This window comes from Colobus angolensis, unplaced genomic scaffold, assembly GCF_000951035.1.
Source record: "Colobus angolensis palliatus isolate OR3802 unplaced genomic scaffold, Cang.pa_1.0 Scaffold106, whole genome shotgun sequence".
In the NCBI taxonomy this organism is placed as follows: domain Eukaryota; kingdom Metazoa; phylum Chordata; class Mammalia; order Primates; family Cercopithecidae; genus Colobus; species Colobus angolensis.
This window is the reverse complement of record NW_012111586.1, coordinates 1326528-1338949: the sequence shown is the minus strand read 5'-3', so window position 1 is coordinate 1338949 and position 12422 is coordinate 1326528. Positions and strand designations below refer to the sequence as shown.

General features: G+C 53.3%; 2 protein-coding genes across 9 annotated transcripts; one reads left to right on the top strand and one right to left on the bottom strand.

Annotated features, from left to right (window-relative positions):
• On the top strand, positions 1-4675 carry ELOVL1 (ELOVL fatty acid elongase 1). Of its 8 annotated transcripts, none has more exons than XM_011945477.1 (9): positions 94-151; positions 1592-1783; positions 2438-2497; positions 2682-2872; positions 3071-3151; positions 3285-3341; positions 3432-3537; positions 3619-3755; positions 3940-4675. In XM_011945477.1, the coding sequence occupies exons 3-9, from the start codon at positions 2452-2454 to the stop codon at positions 4159-4161; spliced, it is 840 nt and encodes a 279-aa protein (XP_011800867.1). In that variant the 5' UTR covers positions 94-151; positions 1592-1783; positions 2438-2451; the 3' UTR covers positions 4162-4675. The 8 variants fall into 8 exon arrangements, with proteins under 8 accessions (XP_011800839.1, XP_011800894.1, XP_011800900.1 ...); XM_011945486.1 differs by lacking the exon at positions 94-151 and adding an exon at positions 640-719 and having other exon boundaries at positions 1635-1783; XM_011945449.1 differs by lacking the exon at positions 1592-1783 and having other exon boundaries at positions 1-151.
• Positions 4676-4875: 200 nt separating this feature from the next.
• Positions 4876-9403, bottom strand: CDC20 (cell division cycle 20). Its single transcript, XM_011945518.1, has 11 exons — positions 9083-9403; positions 8693-8922; positions 8449-8597; positions 8266-8362; positions 7990-8118; positions 7698-7894; positions 7494-7588; positions 7126-7354; positions 6842-6967; positions 5775-5892; positions 4876-5125 (listed from the first exon to the last, which is right to left on the bottom strand). The coding sequence occupies exons 2-11, from the start codon at positions 8871-8873 to the stop codon at positions 4947-4949; spliced, it is 1500 nt and encodes a 499-aa protein (XP_011800908.1). The 5' UTR covers positions 8874-8922; positions 9083-9403; the 3' UTR covers positions 4876-4946.
• Positions 9404-12422: the final 3019 nt, after the last annotated feature.

Here is a 12422-nt window from a genome sequence, read left to right as displayed (position 1 = left end):
GCGCCCCCCGCGCGGCCCGCCCCTCCCCCTCTGGTGACAGAAAGTCGGCCCAGCAGATGAGGAAGTGGCAGGCAGGCAGGCTGGCCCCGGGGACTTCTCTGTGGCCCTGCTCCCTCCAAGCCCTCCGCCGTTGCCCGCCTGGCCCCTACGGGTGAGTCTGGACCTTCCACGGGCTCTCCATATGCCGGCGCCCCCTGCCTTGCCAGCCCGGCCCAGCCCTGCCCTGCCCTGCCCAGGCTGTGGGAGAGGCTGTTCCCGGGGCCAGTGGGTGGGAGGTCCCAGCTCCCTGGGGCCGGGCCTCGCCAGCACCCTCCCTCACCCACACCCCCGTCTCTGGCCCCCATTTGCCTACACCCAGGCCTTCCTCCACCACTCCTGCTTTTACCCCTCTCCCTCCTCTTCTCCCTTCCCTATCCCCGCTCCCCTAACTTTGTCAGGCTCCTTTTCCCTTCGATCCATCTTAAAGGAAGGAAGGGACGGGCTGAGTTCCCCGACGAGGGACACACCCAGATTTTCCTGCAGCTTGGGGAGAGGTCCTCCCAGGAGCCTTGGTCCCTCCTGGTCTGCCGGGTGTGTGGGTTGATCTTGGGGGCTGGTGGTTGAGAGATAACAGGCTGGCTGGCTCCCATGTGTCAGGGAGGAACCTGTGTTGGCGCCCTCGCCCCGGCCTGGGCCCTGCCTGGGATGGGCGGCCAGCAAGCCCGATGGTGGGGGAGCAAGTAAGGAGGGGATCCAAGCGTGGCCAGGCAGCGCGCACACGTGTGTGAGTGGCCCCGCGGGTGAGCCCGTGCGTGTGCCTGGGCGGTGGCCCAGCTGCGTGAGGGCCGGGAGCCATGCGTGTCAGCCCACGGAGGTGCTGGGTGGTGTGTCAGGCAGGAAACATGTGTGCCAGCCCTTGGCGTGGCGCCTTCGCCGTTGGGGTTGGAGAGCTGGGTGAGGGGTGGGTGTGGACCGCAGGCTTGGGGCCTGACCACGGTGGGCCTAAAGAAGCCGGGCCTCCTGGAGGTGAGGGGTGTGCAGGGCGGGGAGGTGACAGAGGTGCGCCTCTTCACTTCGCACCTGCACAGGTGCTTCTCCGGAAGCAAGGAGTCTGGGGCACCTGCTGCCCTGGGCCCTGCTCTGTTCCAAGAATGCCTTGTCCCTCAGGGACTGTCAGTACCATGCTCTCCTGGGTCTGGCCAGAGGCTTTTGTGTCCCTGGGAGCCTTCCCCCAACATTCCTTCAGGCCCTGAGGGTGAGGGGGCCTAGCCCATTAGGGCCCCTCCCTGAGGGAGGGGAAGATTCCTGCGACCTCCCCCACTCCCCAACCCCCTCACATGCCACTGGCTTCCCTGCCTTCCCAAGAAGGGAAGAGTGATTGTACCCATTCTGAAGTAGGACAAACTGAGAAGTTCTGGCCAGCTTAGGAGAGGATGCTGGGTGTGGATTTTCAGCAGTGCTTTGGGCCAGAGCTGGGGCTGGGACTGGGGTTGGAGGAGGTTTCTGGCTCAGAACCTAGGACCTTAGTTCATCAGGCTGGTTCCGGGTTGGTGGGTGGTGAGCCTGGGGCTTTACTTGGCTTTCCCAATCCTGGTGGGTCCTGCTTCCCCAGGCACTGACCTGTGGCCTGGACCCACCCTCCACCCCATGCGCAGTACAGCGGGGGCGGGCAGAGGGCGGGGCTGCTGCCAGATCTAGTCAGACAGGTGGAGCCGCCGGGGCAGGAGTCTCAAAGAGCCAGGCTCCAGGAGAGGAAGGGCTCTGCGAGAGGAGAGAGGAGAGCGCTGGAGAGGAAAGGCTGGAGGTGAGAGCCCCGGGAAGGCAGAGGAGAAACGTAGGGAGATGAATGTCCCAGCACAGGCAAGGGGGAATCCCAGGATAAGGTTCTGGAGGGAAAAGAAGGGCCCAGGGAGGTGAGAGTCCTGGCAGGGGCAGGAGGGACCCTGGGGAGAAGAAGAGAGTTCCTGGAAGGGTCCAGAGGGACGGGAAGTAGAGAGGGCAGGAGAGGAGAGATTGAAGGGGAGAATCCCGAGAGAGAAGAAAGACCCAGAGCTGGGGGGGTGAGGGACTCGGGTGAGGAAGGGAGATGGATTTCAAGAGCTCCCTGTTAGTGAGAAGGTAAGACTCTCCAATGAGAGACCTGGAATTGAGAGTCATTTTGTGGAGGAAGAGGGGAAAGGAGGCCAGGAAGTGAAACTGTGGAGAGGAGAGGAGAGGAGAGTAAGGTGTGGAGAGGAAGGGTAGAACAGCCCTTCCCAGGCAGGGAGGACATGTGGGGAGCAGATGCCTCAACTAAACTGCCTCCTCCCTCTAGTTCCCAGTAATTCCTTCCTTTCACTGTTCTGTCCTTTCTGCAATGAGGCATTGGGAGTTTTCTTGTCTGGTTCTGTGTCTTATCTCTGTGGGATGGGGGTGTGCAGTGGGCTCTGTCTGACATCTACCCTCTGTACCTCCCCAGAGTCCTGAGCCAGGATGGAGGCTGTTCTGAACTTGTACCAAGAGATGATGAAGCACGCAGGTAAGACACTGTCCACCAGCCCTTTCCTCTCTTCTTTCCTGGGATCCCTGGATCTAGGGCTGTCTTCTAATGGAGAGTTCCTATGAACCCCTTGACCCTTTGCGACCTGACCTCATGTCTGTAGACCTAATGAAGACCCTTCAAACCCTGTGACTCTTCCTGATTCTTTGACTCTTATTCATAGATCCCCGGATCCAGGGCTACCCTCTGATGGGGTCCCCTCTGCTAATGACCTCCATCCTCCTGACCTACGTGTACTTCGTTCTGTCACTTGGGCCTCGCATCATGGCTAATCGAAAGCCGTTCCAGCTCCGTGGCTTCATGATCGTCTACAACTTCTCACTGGTGGCACTCTCCCTCTACATTGTCTATGAGGTGGGCCCCTGGGATGCCGGGCTTTAATTTCTGTCAGCAGGATAAGGAGCAGGCCATAGAGCCAGAGCATGGCATTTCTCCTTTCCAGAGAGGTTCAGATTCATGTCCTCAGCTAGCGAAGGGGAGGGATGGCTGGGAAGGGAGAACTTCCCTTCTCCCTTCCCAGGAGAGGATGGTCTAATCCACATCCCTTCCTAGTTCCTGATGTCAGGCTGGCTGAGCACCTATACCTGGCGCTGTGACCCTGTGGACTATTCCAACAGCCCTGAGGCACTTAGGGTAAGTAGGGGCTGGGGCTAGGTCGTAAGCAACCTGGTAGATATGACCAGTTTGGGGCCTGTGCTCAAGGCCCAATTTAGGGAGGCTCTTAGAATAGTGTATGAGGTCCTAAGGCTATCCCAACTTCTTGCAGATGGTTCGGGTGGCCTGGCTCTTTCTCTTCTCCAAGTTCATTGAGCTGATGGACACAGTAAGTAGTTATATGAGATGTGAGAACTTGTGGGGAGAATGAGGTGGAGAGGCCCAGGTTCTGAATCCCCTTCCCTCACTCTTCTCTCAGGTGATCTTTATTCTCCGAAAGAAAGACGGGCAGGTGACCTTCCTACATGTCTTCCATCACTCTGTGCTTCCCTGGAGCTGGTGGTGGGGGGTAAAGATTGCCCCGGGTGAGTGGTGAAGGCCACTATGGGAAAGGGTGGGCACCAGAGGCTGGACTCTGCTGACCCTGTCTTATTGTCCACTCACAGGAGGAATGGGCTCTTTCCATGCCATGATAAACTCTTCTGTGCATGTCATAATGTACCTGTACTACGGATTGTCTGCCATCGGCCCTGTGGCTCAACCCTACCTTTGGTGGAAAAAGCACATGACAGCCATTCAGCTGGTGAGGGGCTTGGCCTGACTTACCTATAACCATCCCCCCACATTCCTAGCCTGGATCCTCCCTTTATCCAGTCTGTCTCACCTTTGACCCCATCTCTCTCCACTCAACATTTCTCTTTCTCTACATGCTCTTCCCCTCTAGTTCTCTCGGTATTCCCTCTGACCCTGGCCTTTATCTATCCTAGATCCAATTTGTCCTGGTCTCACTGCACATCTCCCAGTACTACTTTATGTCCAGCTGTAACTACCAGTACCCAGTCATTATTCACCTCATCTGGATGTATGGCACCATCTTCTTCATGCTGTTCTCCAACTTCTGGTATCACTCTTATACCAAGGGCAAGCGGCTGCCCCGTGCACTTCAGCAAAATGGAGCTCCAGGTATTGCCAAGGTCAAGGCCAACTGAGAAGCATGGCCTAGATAGGCGCCCACCTAAGTGCCTCAGGACTGACTGCACCTTGGGCAGCGTCCGTCAGTGCTCTCTCCACCTACACCTGTGACCAAGGCTTATGTGGCCAGGACTGAGCAGGGGACTGGCCCTCCCCTCCCCACAGCTGCTCTACAGGGACCACGGCTTTGGTTCCTCACCCACTTCCCCTGGCCAGCTCCAGGGATGTGGCCTCATTGCTGTCTGCCACTCCAGAGCTGGGGGCTAAAAGGGCTGTACAGTTACTTCCCACTCCCTGCCTTAAACTTGGGAGAGGAGCACTCAGGGCTGGCCCCACAAGGGTCTCGTGGCTTTTTTTCTCACAGAAGAGGTCAGCAATAATGTCACTGTGGACCCAGTCTCCCTCCTCCACCCCACACACTGAAGCAGTAGCTTCTGGGCCAAAGGTCAGGGTGGGCGGGGGCCTGGGAATACAGCCTGTAGAGGCTGCTTACTCACTTGTGTCTTAAATTAAAAGTGACAGAGGAAACCACAGAGGCTGTGTGTATACATGTGTGAATGGAGGAGATGGGGGAACACAATATGCTTAGCCCTGTCCACAAACAGGAGCAATGGATGGTCCAGGCTCCCAGAGGGCATATCTAGCTCTCTGATCCTGGTAGAGCCCCTAGGAAGGCTGCTGGGACATAGGTCATGAAAGAAGAGGGATTAGCTGAAACAGATTAAAAAAAAAAAACAAAAACATGAAGGGAGACATGACTTTATTAGAAAAATAAAAAACAACTGAGGTGATGGGTTAGTCTTCAGCGGATGCCTTGGTGGATGAGGCTGCTTTTGGCTGCACTGGCCTTCTCCCGCTCCCGCCGCCGCGCAGGGTCCAACTCAAAACAGCGCCATAGCCTCAGGGTTTCATCTGCTGCTGCGGATGCCACTGTGGCCCCATCTGGGCTCATGGTCAGACTCAGGACCCGGGATGTGTGACCTGGAGCAAATGAGAACAGTACATACGAATGCTGATGCAGCCGTAGCCCTCCCATAAAGGAGGCACATGCCTCCCTTTTTTTCTTTCTTTCTTTTTTTTTTTTTTTTTTGAGACGGAGCCTTGCTCTGTCGCCCAGGCTGGAGTGCAGTGGCGCGATCTGGGCTCACTGCAAGCTTCGCCTCCCAGGTTCACGCCATTCTCCTGCCTCAGCCTCCTAAGTAGCTGGGACTACAGGTGCCCGCCACCATGCCCAGCTACTTTTTTGAGACAGGGTTTCACTGTGTTAGCCAGGATGGCCTCTATCTATTCACCTCATGATCGGCCTGCCTTGGCCTCCCAAAGTGCTGGGATTACAGGTGTGAGCCACCACGCCCGGCCTCCTCTCTTTTTTCAGTGGTGTTACTGAGATACAATTCACATACCATAAAATGCATCCTTTTAAACTATACGGTTTAGTGGTTTTTAGTATATTCACAAAATTGTACAACTGTTAAAACTAATTCTAAGACATTTTCAACACTTCCCATTACCCTCTCTCCTCAGCCCCTGGCAACCATTAATGTGTTTTTTCTGTGGATTTGCCTATTCTGGACATTTCAGTCATACATTATGTGGCCTTTTATGTCCGGCTTCTTACCTAGCCACTTACCTTTGAGTTCAGCCACCTTGGCCATGGTTGGGTACTTCCAAATAACCAGCTGGTTCTGTGCAAAGCCATGGCCTGAGATGAGCTCCTTGTAGTGGGGAGACCAGAGGATAGAGCACACCTGTGGAAAGGAGCCGGTGTGGGTATGACATACAGCCAAGGCTACTTAAGTCAGAACTGAGCCCATTCTAGTGTTAGGCACCCTGCCACGTGCTCCAGACTCAGAGTTGAATGATCACAGTCCATACAAAAGTTCCTTGAGAGGCAAATTATAGACACTCCCTGATGTAACCATTTTTTAACTTTACAATGAGTTTACTGGGACTTAAATTGGGGAGTGTCTGTATTATCCCTTGTATAGATGAGGAATCAATCAGAAGGAAGTTCAATAGGTTGCCAAAGGTTACATTCAAGTTTAGCAGATGACGGAGCCAGAATTTTAACTTGGGCAGTCTGGCTCTAGAGTCCGTATCTACAGTGAAGGCTGAATGTGAAGGGAGTGGAAGGAAAGAGCCTCAAGTATCTTTCTAATGGATTTGGATTATATGCCATAGGTGATGAGAAGCCATCACAGGTTTAAGGACAGTACAGTGTAACAAACCACAGCATGGAGGATGCATTGCAGGAGATAACAAAGAATGCTTGACACCAATGAGGAAGCCATTGTAGTGGGCCTCCACTGGGAAGGATGAGGCTGAGGGGAGGGGACAGATGTCAATGATATTTTAAGGTAAAACTGATAGATCCTGGTGAGGAGGATGAAAAATTCTAGGAGGTTTTTCAGATTTCTGAGCAGGTTCTGCCATTCCAAAGCAATGTGACAGAGGAAGGAACACATTTCAGGGAGGCAAGGGGAAGTGACAAGGTTAATTTGGGACAGATCAAGGTAGTGGTGCCTATAGGACATAGGATTGGAGATAGCCACAGACTGTTGGAAATGAAGCTCATGAGTTAGAAGTTTAGGAATCACCAAGGCACCGAGTTGGTGAAGACATTGGAATAGATGCGCTCTCGATGCGGATGCCCAGTAAGAATGCATGTGGGAGAGGCAGGAACAGGCAAAAGATTACCTGGGAATGGGCATCCACAGCACTCAGACAGGCCCCAGAGCACACGTTCCAGATGCGAATGTGTCGATCACTGGTGCCCCCTCCTGTTGCCAGGACATTGGACTGCCAGGGACACCATGCTACAGCCTAGATGGGATAAAGGTGGGGTCAGCAGGTACTAGAGCTAGACAAGGAGCTCGGGGGGTCACAGATTAACCCAGTCCAATCCTACCATCCCTTCTCCCCTTAACAGTCCCCAGATTATAGGTGAGGGTCTGCAGAGGCTTCAGCCCAACCCTACTCACCTTGACAGCCCCTTGATGCTGGGTGAATGTCTGCAAAGGAACCCAGCCACCCTCTCCAGGAGCGCTAGGCCACACATTGACCAAGTTATCATTGCCACCACTGGCCAAATGTCGTCCATCTGGGGCCCAGCGCAGCCCACACACTTCCTGGCTGTGGCCACTCAGTGTAGCCACATGGTGTTCTGCTACCCGAACATCATGGTGGTGGATGTGGCCAGAACGTGAACCACTGCAGGAGGAGAGAAGGGAATCAGGTTCTGTGGCAGCACCAAATGCAAGCAAGCCAGAGGTAGTTCAGTTCAGGGTTGTATAGTCAAGGGTAGGGTGGGCAAATATCAGACTACCATAGACCAACAAAAACCACTGACCTGGAGAGGATATAGCTGTTCCAGCTTAGGGAGCCCACTCGGGCAGAGTGACTGGTCATATTTCGAAGCCGTTTCTGCTGCTGCACATCCCATAGCTAGAGAGAGAAGCCCACTAGGATCAGAGATTGGGACTTGGCATTAATATCCTCCAGCTGTGCAAGCCCATTGGGACTGGTGTGAATGGCAGCACAGGACATGTCTCACCTGCACCTCAGCACTGCTGGTGCCCACAGCCAAGTAGTTGCCCTCTTTGATCCAGGCCACAGAGGATACATATTCCCCAGGCTGCTCCATTTGCAAAAGCTGCAAGATGTCACCAGAGCTTGCGCTCCACAGGTACACACTGTTGTCCAGTGCCACGGCCAGTACATTCCCAGAGCTCCAATCCACAAGGTTCAGGTCTGTCAGAGGCGGAGAGAAGAGCATGAGCTTCCTTGTTTGTGTGGTCCCAGGCCCTCTTTCTCCATCCATGAGGCAAGGAGAAGGATGCACTTACAGTAGTCATTTCGGATTTCAGGGGCATCCAGGATACGGTCTGGCAGGGAAGGAATGTAACGGCAGGTCTTCTGGCTGGAGCCAGGAGTGGCCTTTTGGCTGTAGAGTACTTTCAGTCTGTTCTGGTAACCTGTGGCAACAGAGTGGGTCTAGACGCTGGGAAAATCAACACCTCCCTTGCCCTCAGTCTTAGATAGGAAGAGCAGACAGATATCTGTGCTCAGCCCTGGAGATGAACTGACACCTCCCTCCAGGAACCAGGAACTTCGGGTCTTACCCTCTGGCGCATTTTGTGGTTTTCCACTGAGCCGAAGGATCTTGGCTTCCTCTACATCAAAACCGTTCAGGTTCAAAGCCCAGGCTTTCTGATGTTCCTGGCATAAAGGGTAGTGGAGAAGCAAGATGGTATTATCCAAAGAACAGTCTGGTCCCGTACCTTAAGCCCCTCTGGGACACATACCTTCTTGGTGGGCGTCTGGCTGTTTTCAGGCTGATTCTCCTTGCTCAGGAGGAAGCTGGCCACCTCCATCTGGGCAGCACTGCGATGGGGGATATAGCGGTCACCGCCAGGTTTGCTAGGAGTGGTCTGAACCTTGGAACTGGATTTGCCTGGGGCGGAGAAAGAGAAGACAGTCTGACCAGGCTCCCGGGGGGGAGAAAGTATGAAGGCTGCTCTCACCCAGTCCCTTTGGCACCTCACTGACCAGGAGTTCGGCCCGGAGTTCTGCCGGCGCTGTGGGATCGGTTGGCGGCCCGCATGGGTGAGGGGGCCGGGCCTGAGGCTTCCTTGGCTTTGCGCTGCCAGCGCGCAGGGGGTGCATTGGGGATGGGTGCATCCAGCTGAAGCAGCGAGTGCAGGTCACTCTCGAACGCGAATTGTGCCATGGGAACGCCCGCAGCGGGAGGGGTCCTTGCAGTTGGTGCCTGCGGAGCCCTGGAGGAAAAGAGGCGACGGTGCTCAGGGGACAGCAAAGGACCCCTTCGCTCCTGGCCGGCCACACAATCAGGGCCACCCTGGGCTGCAGCCCCTTCCGGCCTAGCACCCCCTCCCCCTGGCCACGGCCCGAACCAGGCTCAGCCCCGCCGCCTCTCACCGTGCCCTCCCGAGCAAGTTGCAGTTCCGACCGGCTTTAACACGCCTCGCTTACGCCTCTTAAACTCTCCGCTCCGAGCGCCCATTGGCTCCTTCAAAACCCAACCGTCGCAACTGTTGCCCTCGCCCATTGGCCTCTCCGGCGAAGGGGGCGGGCCTTCCAGGACAAGTCTCAGCTATCACGAGAATCCAGCCGCGGAGCGCGATTTGAAGGGTGCGAGAGGGACTTGGGAGCCGGCCCCAGAGAACTGGCGCTGGAAAGCGGTCGGGGATGTCTCGGGGCGGGCCTGGTCTGTCTCAGCGTCCTCGAGTCGTCCCGATTTGTTCTTCTGCGTCCCCTCTACCGCCGCGAGCTCGGAATGTCTGGCCCCGGGTGCTTCAGGGTCCGAGAGCCTGCAGAAGTTCACACTTAAATCCTACACGAGGGTCGTATTTATGATGCAGAACTCGGTGCAGAACCCGATGGAGGTGACCAAGGCGCTTGAGCTGTTCTAGGAGGGAAAGGAGAGCCGCGGGCGGCAGCGGGGCAGGGGACGGAATTGGGAAGCTAGGGAGCAGGAAGAAGGCCAGAGCTACTTAGGGTACATTCCACTTTTGCTTGGCGCTGGGTAGGAACCCTGCTAGAAAGGAAGTAACGTGTGTTTGTCTTGTTTGCTGCTGTTGTTACAAACAGGGAAAATGAGTTTGAAAAGGGTGAATGAATTCCTTAAGGTCAGGAAAAAGGATCGGTATTCAAACCTGCCTATCTGAAGATAAGCTTAGACTGCCCTACAGGAGGCACTGTGGCTTACCCCCTTGGGGCTTTAAAGAGATATGAGGACCTTAGAGATCCATTAGTCTAATCTGTGCGTGGTGCACCCTCCCCACCCCGACAACAAATCCATATTTTACAGATGGAGAAACCGAGGCCCAGGGGAGGCATGTGCCCGAGGTCATACAAAGAAGTTTGTGGGAATCTAGGTCTGACTCCATTCAGTCCAGTGCTCTAATAATGACTTGAGTGAATTGTATGAATGTGCTCAGGGGTGGAGCAGCAATCATAAAAATAATAATGGTACCATTTATGGACCATCTAACTACTGTGTTAAATCAGTTTACAGGCCGGGCGCAGTGGCTCACGCCTGTAATCCCAGCACTTTGGGAGGCCGAGGCCGGCGGAACACGAGGTCAGAAGATCGAGACCATCCTGGCTAACACGGTGAAGCCCTGTATCTACTAAAAAAACTAAAAATACAAAAAATTAGCCGGGCGTGGTGGCGGGCGCCTGTAGTCCCAGCTACTCGGGAGGCTGAGGCAGGAGAATGGCGTGAACCCGGGAGGCGGAGGTTGCAGTGAGCAGAGATAGCACCACTGCACTCCAGCCTGGGCAACACAGGGAGACTCTGTCTCAAAAAAAAAAAAAAAAGTTTACATACATAATCGAGTTCAATCCTTAATCCCAATAAGGCAGATAGATAGCCTATCTTCCCTTTACAGAAAAAAGAAACTGGGTCAGAAAGATTAGAAACTTGCCCAAAGGCTTGCAGCCAATAATAAGTAGGGGAGCCCAGGATTCAAACTATCTGACTAATCCCTGCAATCCTAACAATACGCTATACTGTCCCAGAAAGAGGCTGGAAAAATCAAGTTTTCAATCATTAGCCTAAAGTCCACTCTGATGCTGACAGATAATGTTATTATCTTTGACTTGAAGACTTTGCATTCTCTATTTCCAATTACCTTGGAAAATGAGGAATTGGATATACTTATGTTAGAGGTGGGGAGTTCCCAGAAAACAGAAAAGTTTGTCTCATGTCAAGTTGGTCAGGGTCTTAAATGTCAAGCTAAGGACTTTGGATTTTATCTGCTAGGCATTGTGGAACCTGTGGGGTTTCTATGTAGGGAAGGACCAAATAAAACATATCTGAGCGGGGGAATATGGCAATAATTTGCAACTTCTGGACTAATGGTAGCTGTAGAGAGGGATAAAAGGTATAACCTCAGGGAATTTGCACATTTAAAAATAAAGGATTTGGGCCAGGTGTGGTGGTTCACTCCTGTAATCCCAGCACTTTGGGAGGCCGAGGCGGGGAGATCACTTGAGGTCAGTAGTTCAAGACCAGTCTGGCCAATGTGGCGAAACCCTGTCTCTACTAATAAAGTACAAAATTAGCCAGGTGTGGTGGTGCATGCCTGTAATCCCAGCTACTCGGGAGGCAGAGGCAGGGGAATCGCTTGAACCTGGGAGGCGGAGGTTGTAGTGAGCAAGATCACGCCACTGCACTCTAGCCTGGGTGACAGAGGGAGATTTTGTCTTAAAATAATAATAATAAAGGAATGAATGAAGGCAATGGAAATTATCCAAACATGGATCTTGAAGTCGGAGATACTCTAATATGATGTAAAGTAGTCAAGTGAAATGATGACAGAAAGGGTCAGATTTGTCCATTGAAAATCAAATCCCCGATGACTTTGGAGAGAGCAGGATCAGGAAAGTGGGTGGCCTGAGATCCATTTTGGAGGAGTTGCAGAAAGAATGAAATAGGGAGAACAGGAAGCCGGCAAGCATAGGCGACTTGTGTAGCCCATCCCCTGATATCCTCTGTATTCGTTTGCTAAAGTTACTGTAATAAAGTACCACAAACTGGCTTAAAATGTACCACAAACTGACTTAAATGACAGAAATTGGCTGTCTCACAATTCTGGAGGCTGGAAGTTCCAGATCAAGGTGTCATGAGAGTTGTGTGAGAACTGTGAGGAAGAATCTGTTCCATGCCTCTCCCCTGGCTTCTGGTGGTGGTTTGCCAGCAATCTTTGTCATTCCTTGGCTTGTAGAAGAATCACCCTGTTCTCTGCCTTCATCTTCACTTGGCTTTCTTTGTGTATGTGTATCCAATTTTCTCTTTTTATAAGAATACCAATCACATTGAATTAGGGCCCTGACCTCATCTTAACTAATTATATCTGCAATGACCCTATTTCCTAATAAGGTGATATTTGAAGTACTGGGAGTTAAGACTTCAACATCTGGCTCGGTGTGGTGAGTTACACTTGTAATCCCAGCACTTTGGAAGGCCAAGGCCAGAGGACTGCGTGAGCCCAAGAGTTAGGGACCAGTCTGGGCAACATAGTATCACCCTGTCTCTAAAAAAATACAGAAAACAGGCCTGTGAGGTGGCTCATGCCTGTAATCCCAGCATTTTGGGAGGCTGAGGCGGGCAGATCACCAGATCAGGAGATTGAGACCATCCTAGCTAACACGGTGAAACCCCGTCCTACTAAAAATATTTTAAAAATTAGCCGGGCATGGTGGCAGGTGCCTGTCGTCCCAGCTACTCGGGAGGCTGAGGCAGGAGAATGGC

Excerpts from the sequence above, each read along its gene's own strand:
- ELOVL1 (XM_011945449.1), top strand. The coding sequence starts at position 2,452 with ATGGAGGCTGTTCTGAACTTGTACCAAGAGATGATGAAGCACGCAG. Across the intron at positions 2,498-2,681 it reads AGAGATGATGAAGCACGCAG|ATCCCCGGATCCAGGGCTAC; the intron begins GTAAGACACTGT and ends TCTTATTCATAG. Across the intron at positions 3,152-3,284 it reads ACAGCCCTGAGGCACTTAGG|ATGGTTCGGGTGGCCTGGCT; the intron begins GTAAGTAGGGGC and ends AACTTCTTGCAG.
- CDC20 (XM_011945518.1), bottom strand. The coding sequence starts at position 8,873 with ATGGCACAATTCGCGTTCGAGAGTGACCTGCACTCGCTGCTTCAGCTG. Across the intron at positions 8,598-8,692 it reads AACTCCGGGCCGAACTCCTG|GCAAATCCAGTTCCAAGGTT; the intron begins GTCAGTGAGGTG and ends TCTCCGCCCCAG. Across the intron at positions 5,893-6,841 it reads CTGTGGATGCCCATTCCCAG|GTGTGCTCTATCCTCTGGTC; the intron begins GTAATCTTTTGC and ends TCCTTTCCACAG.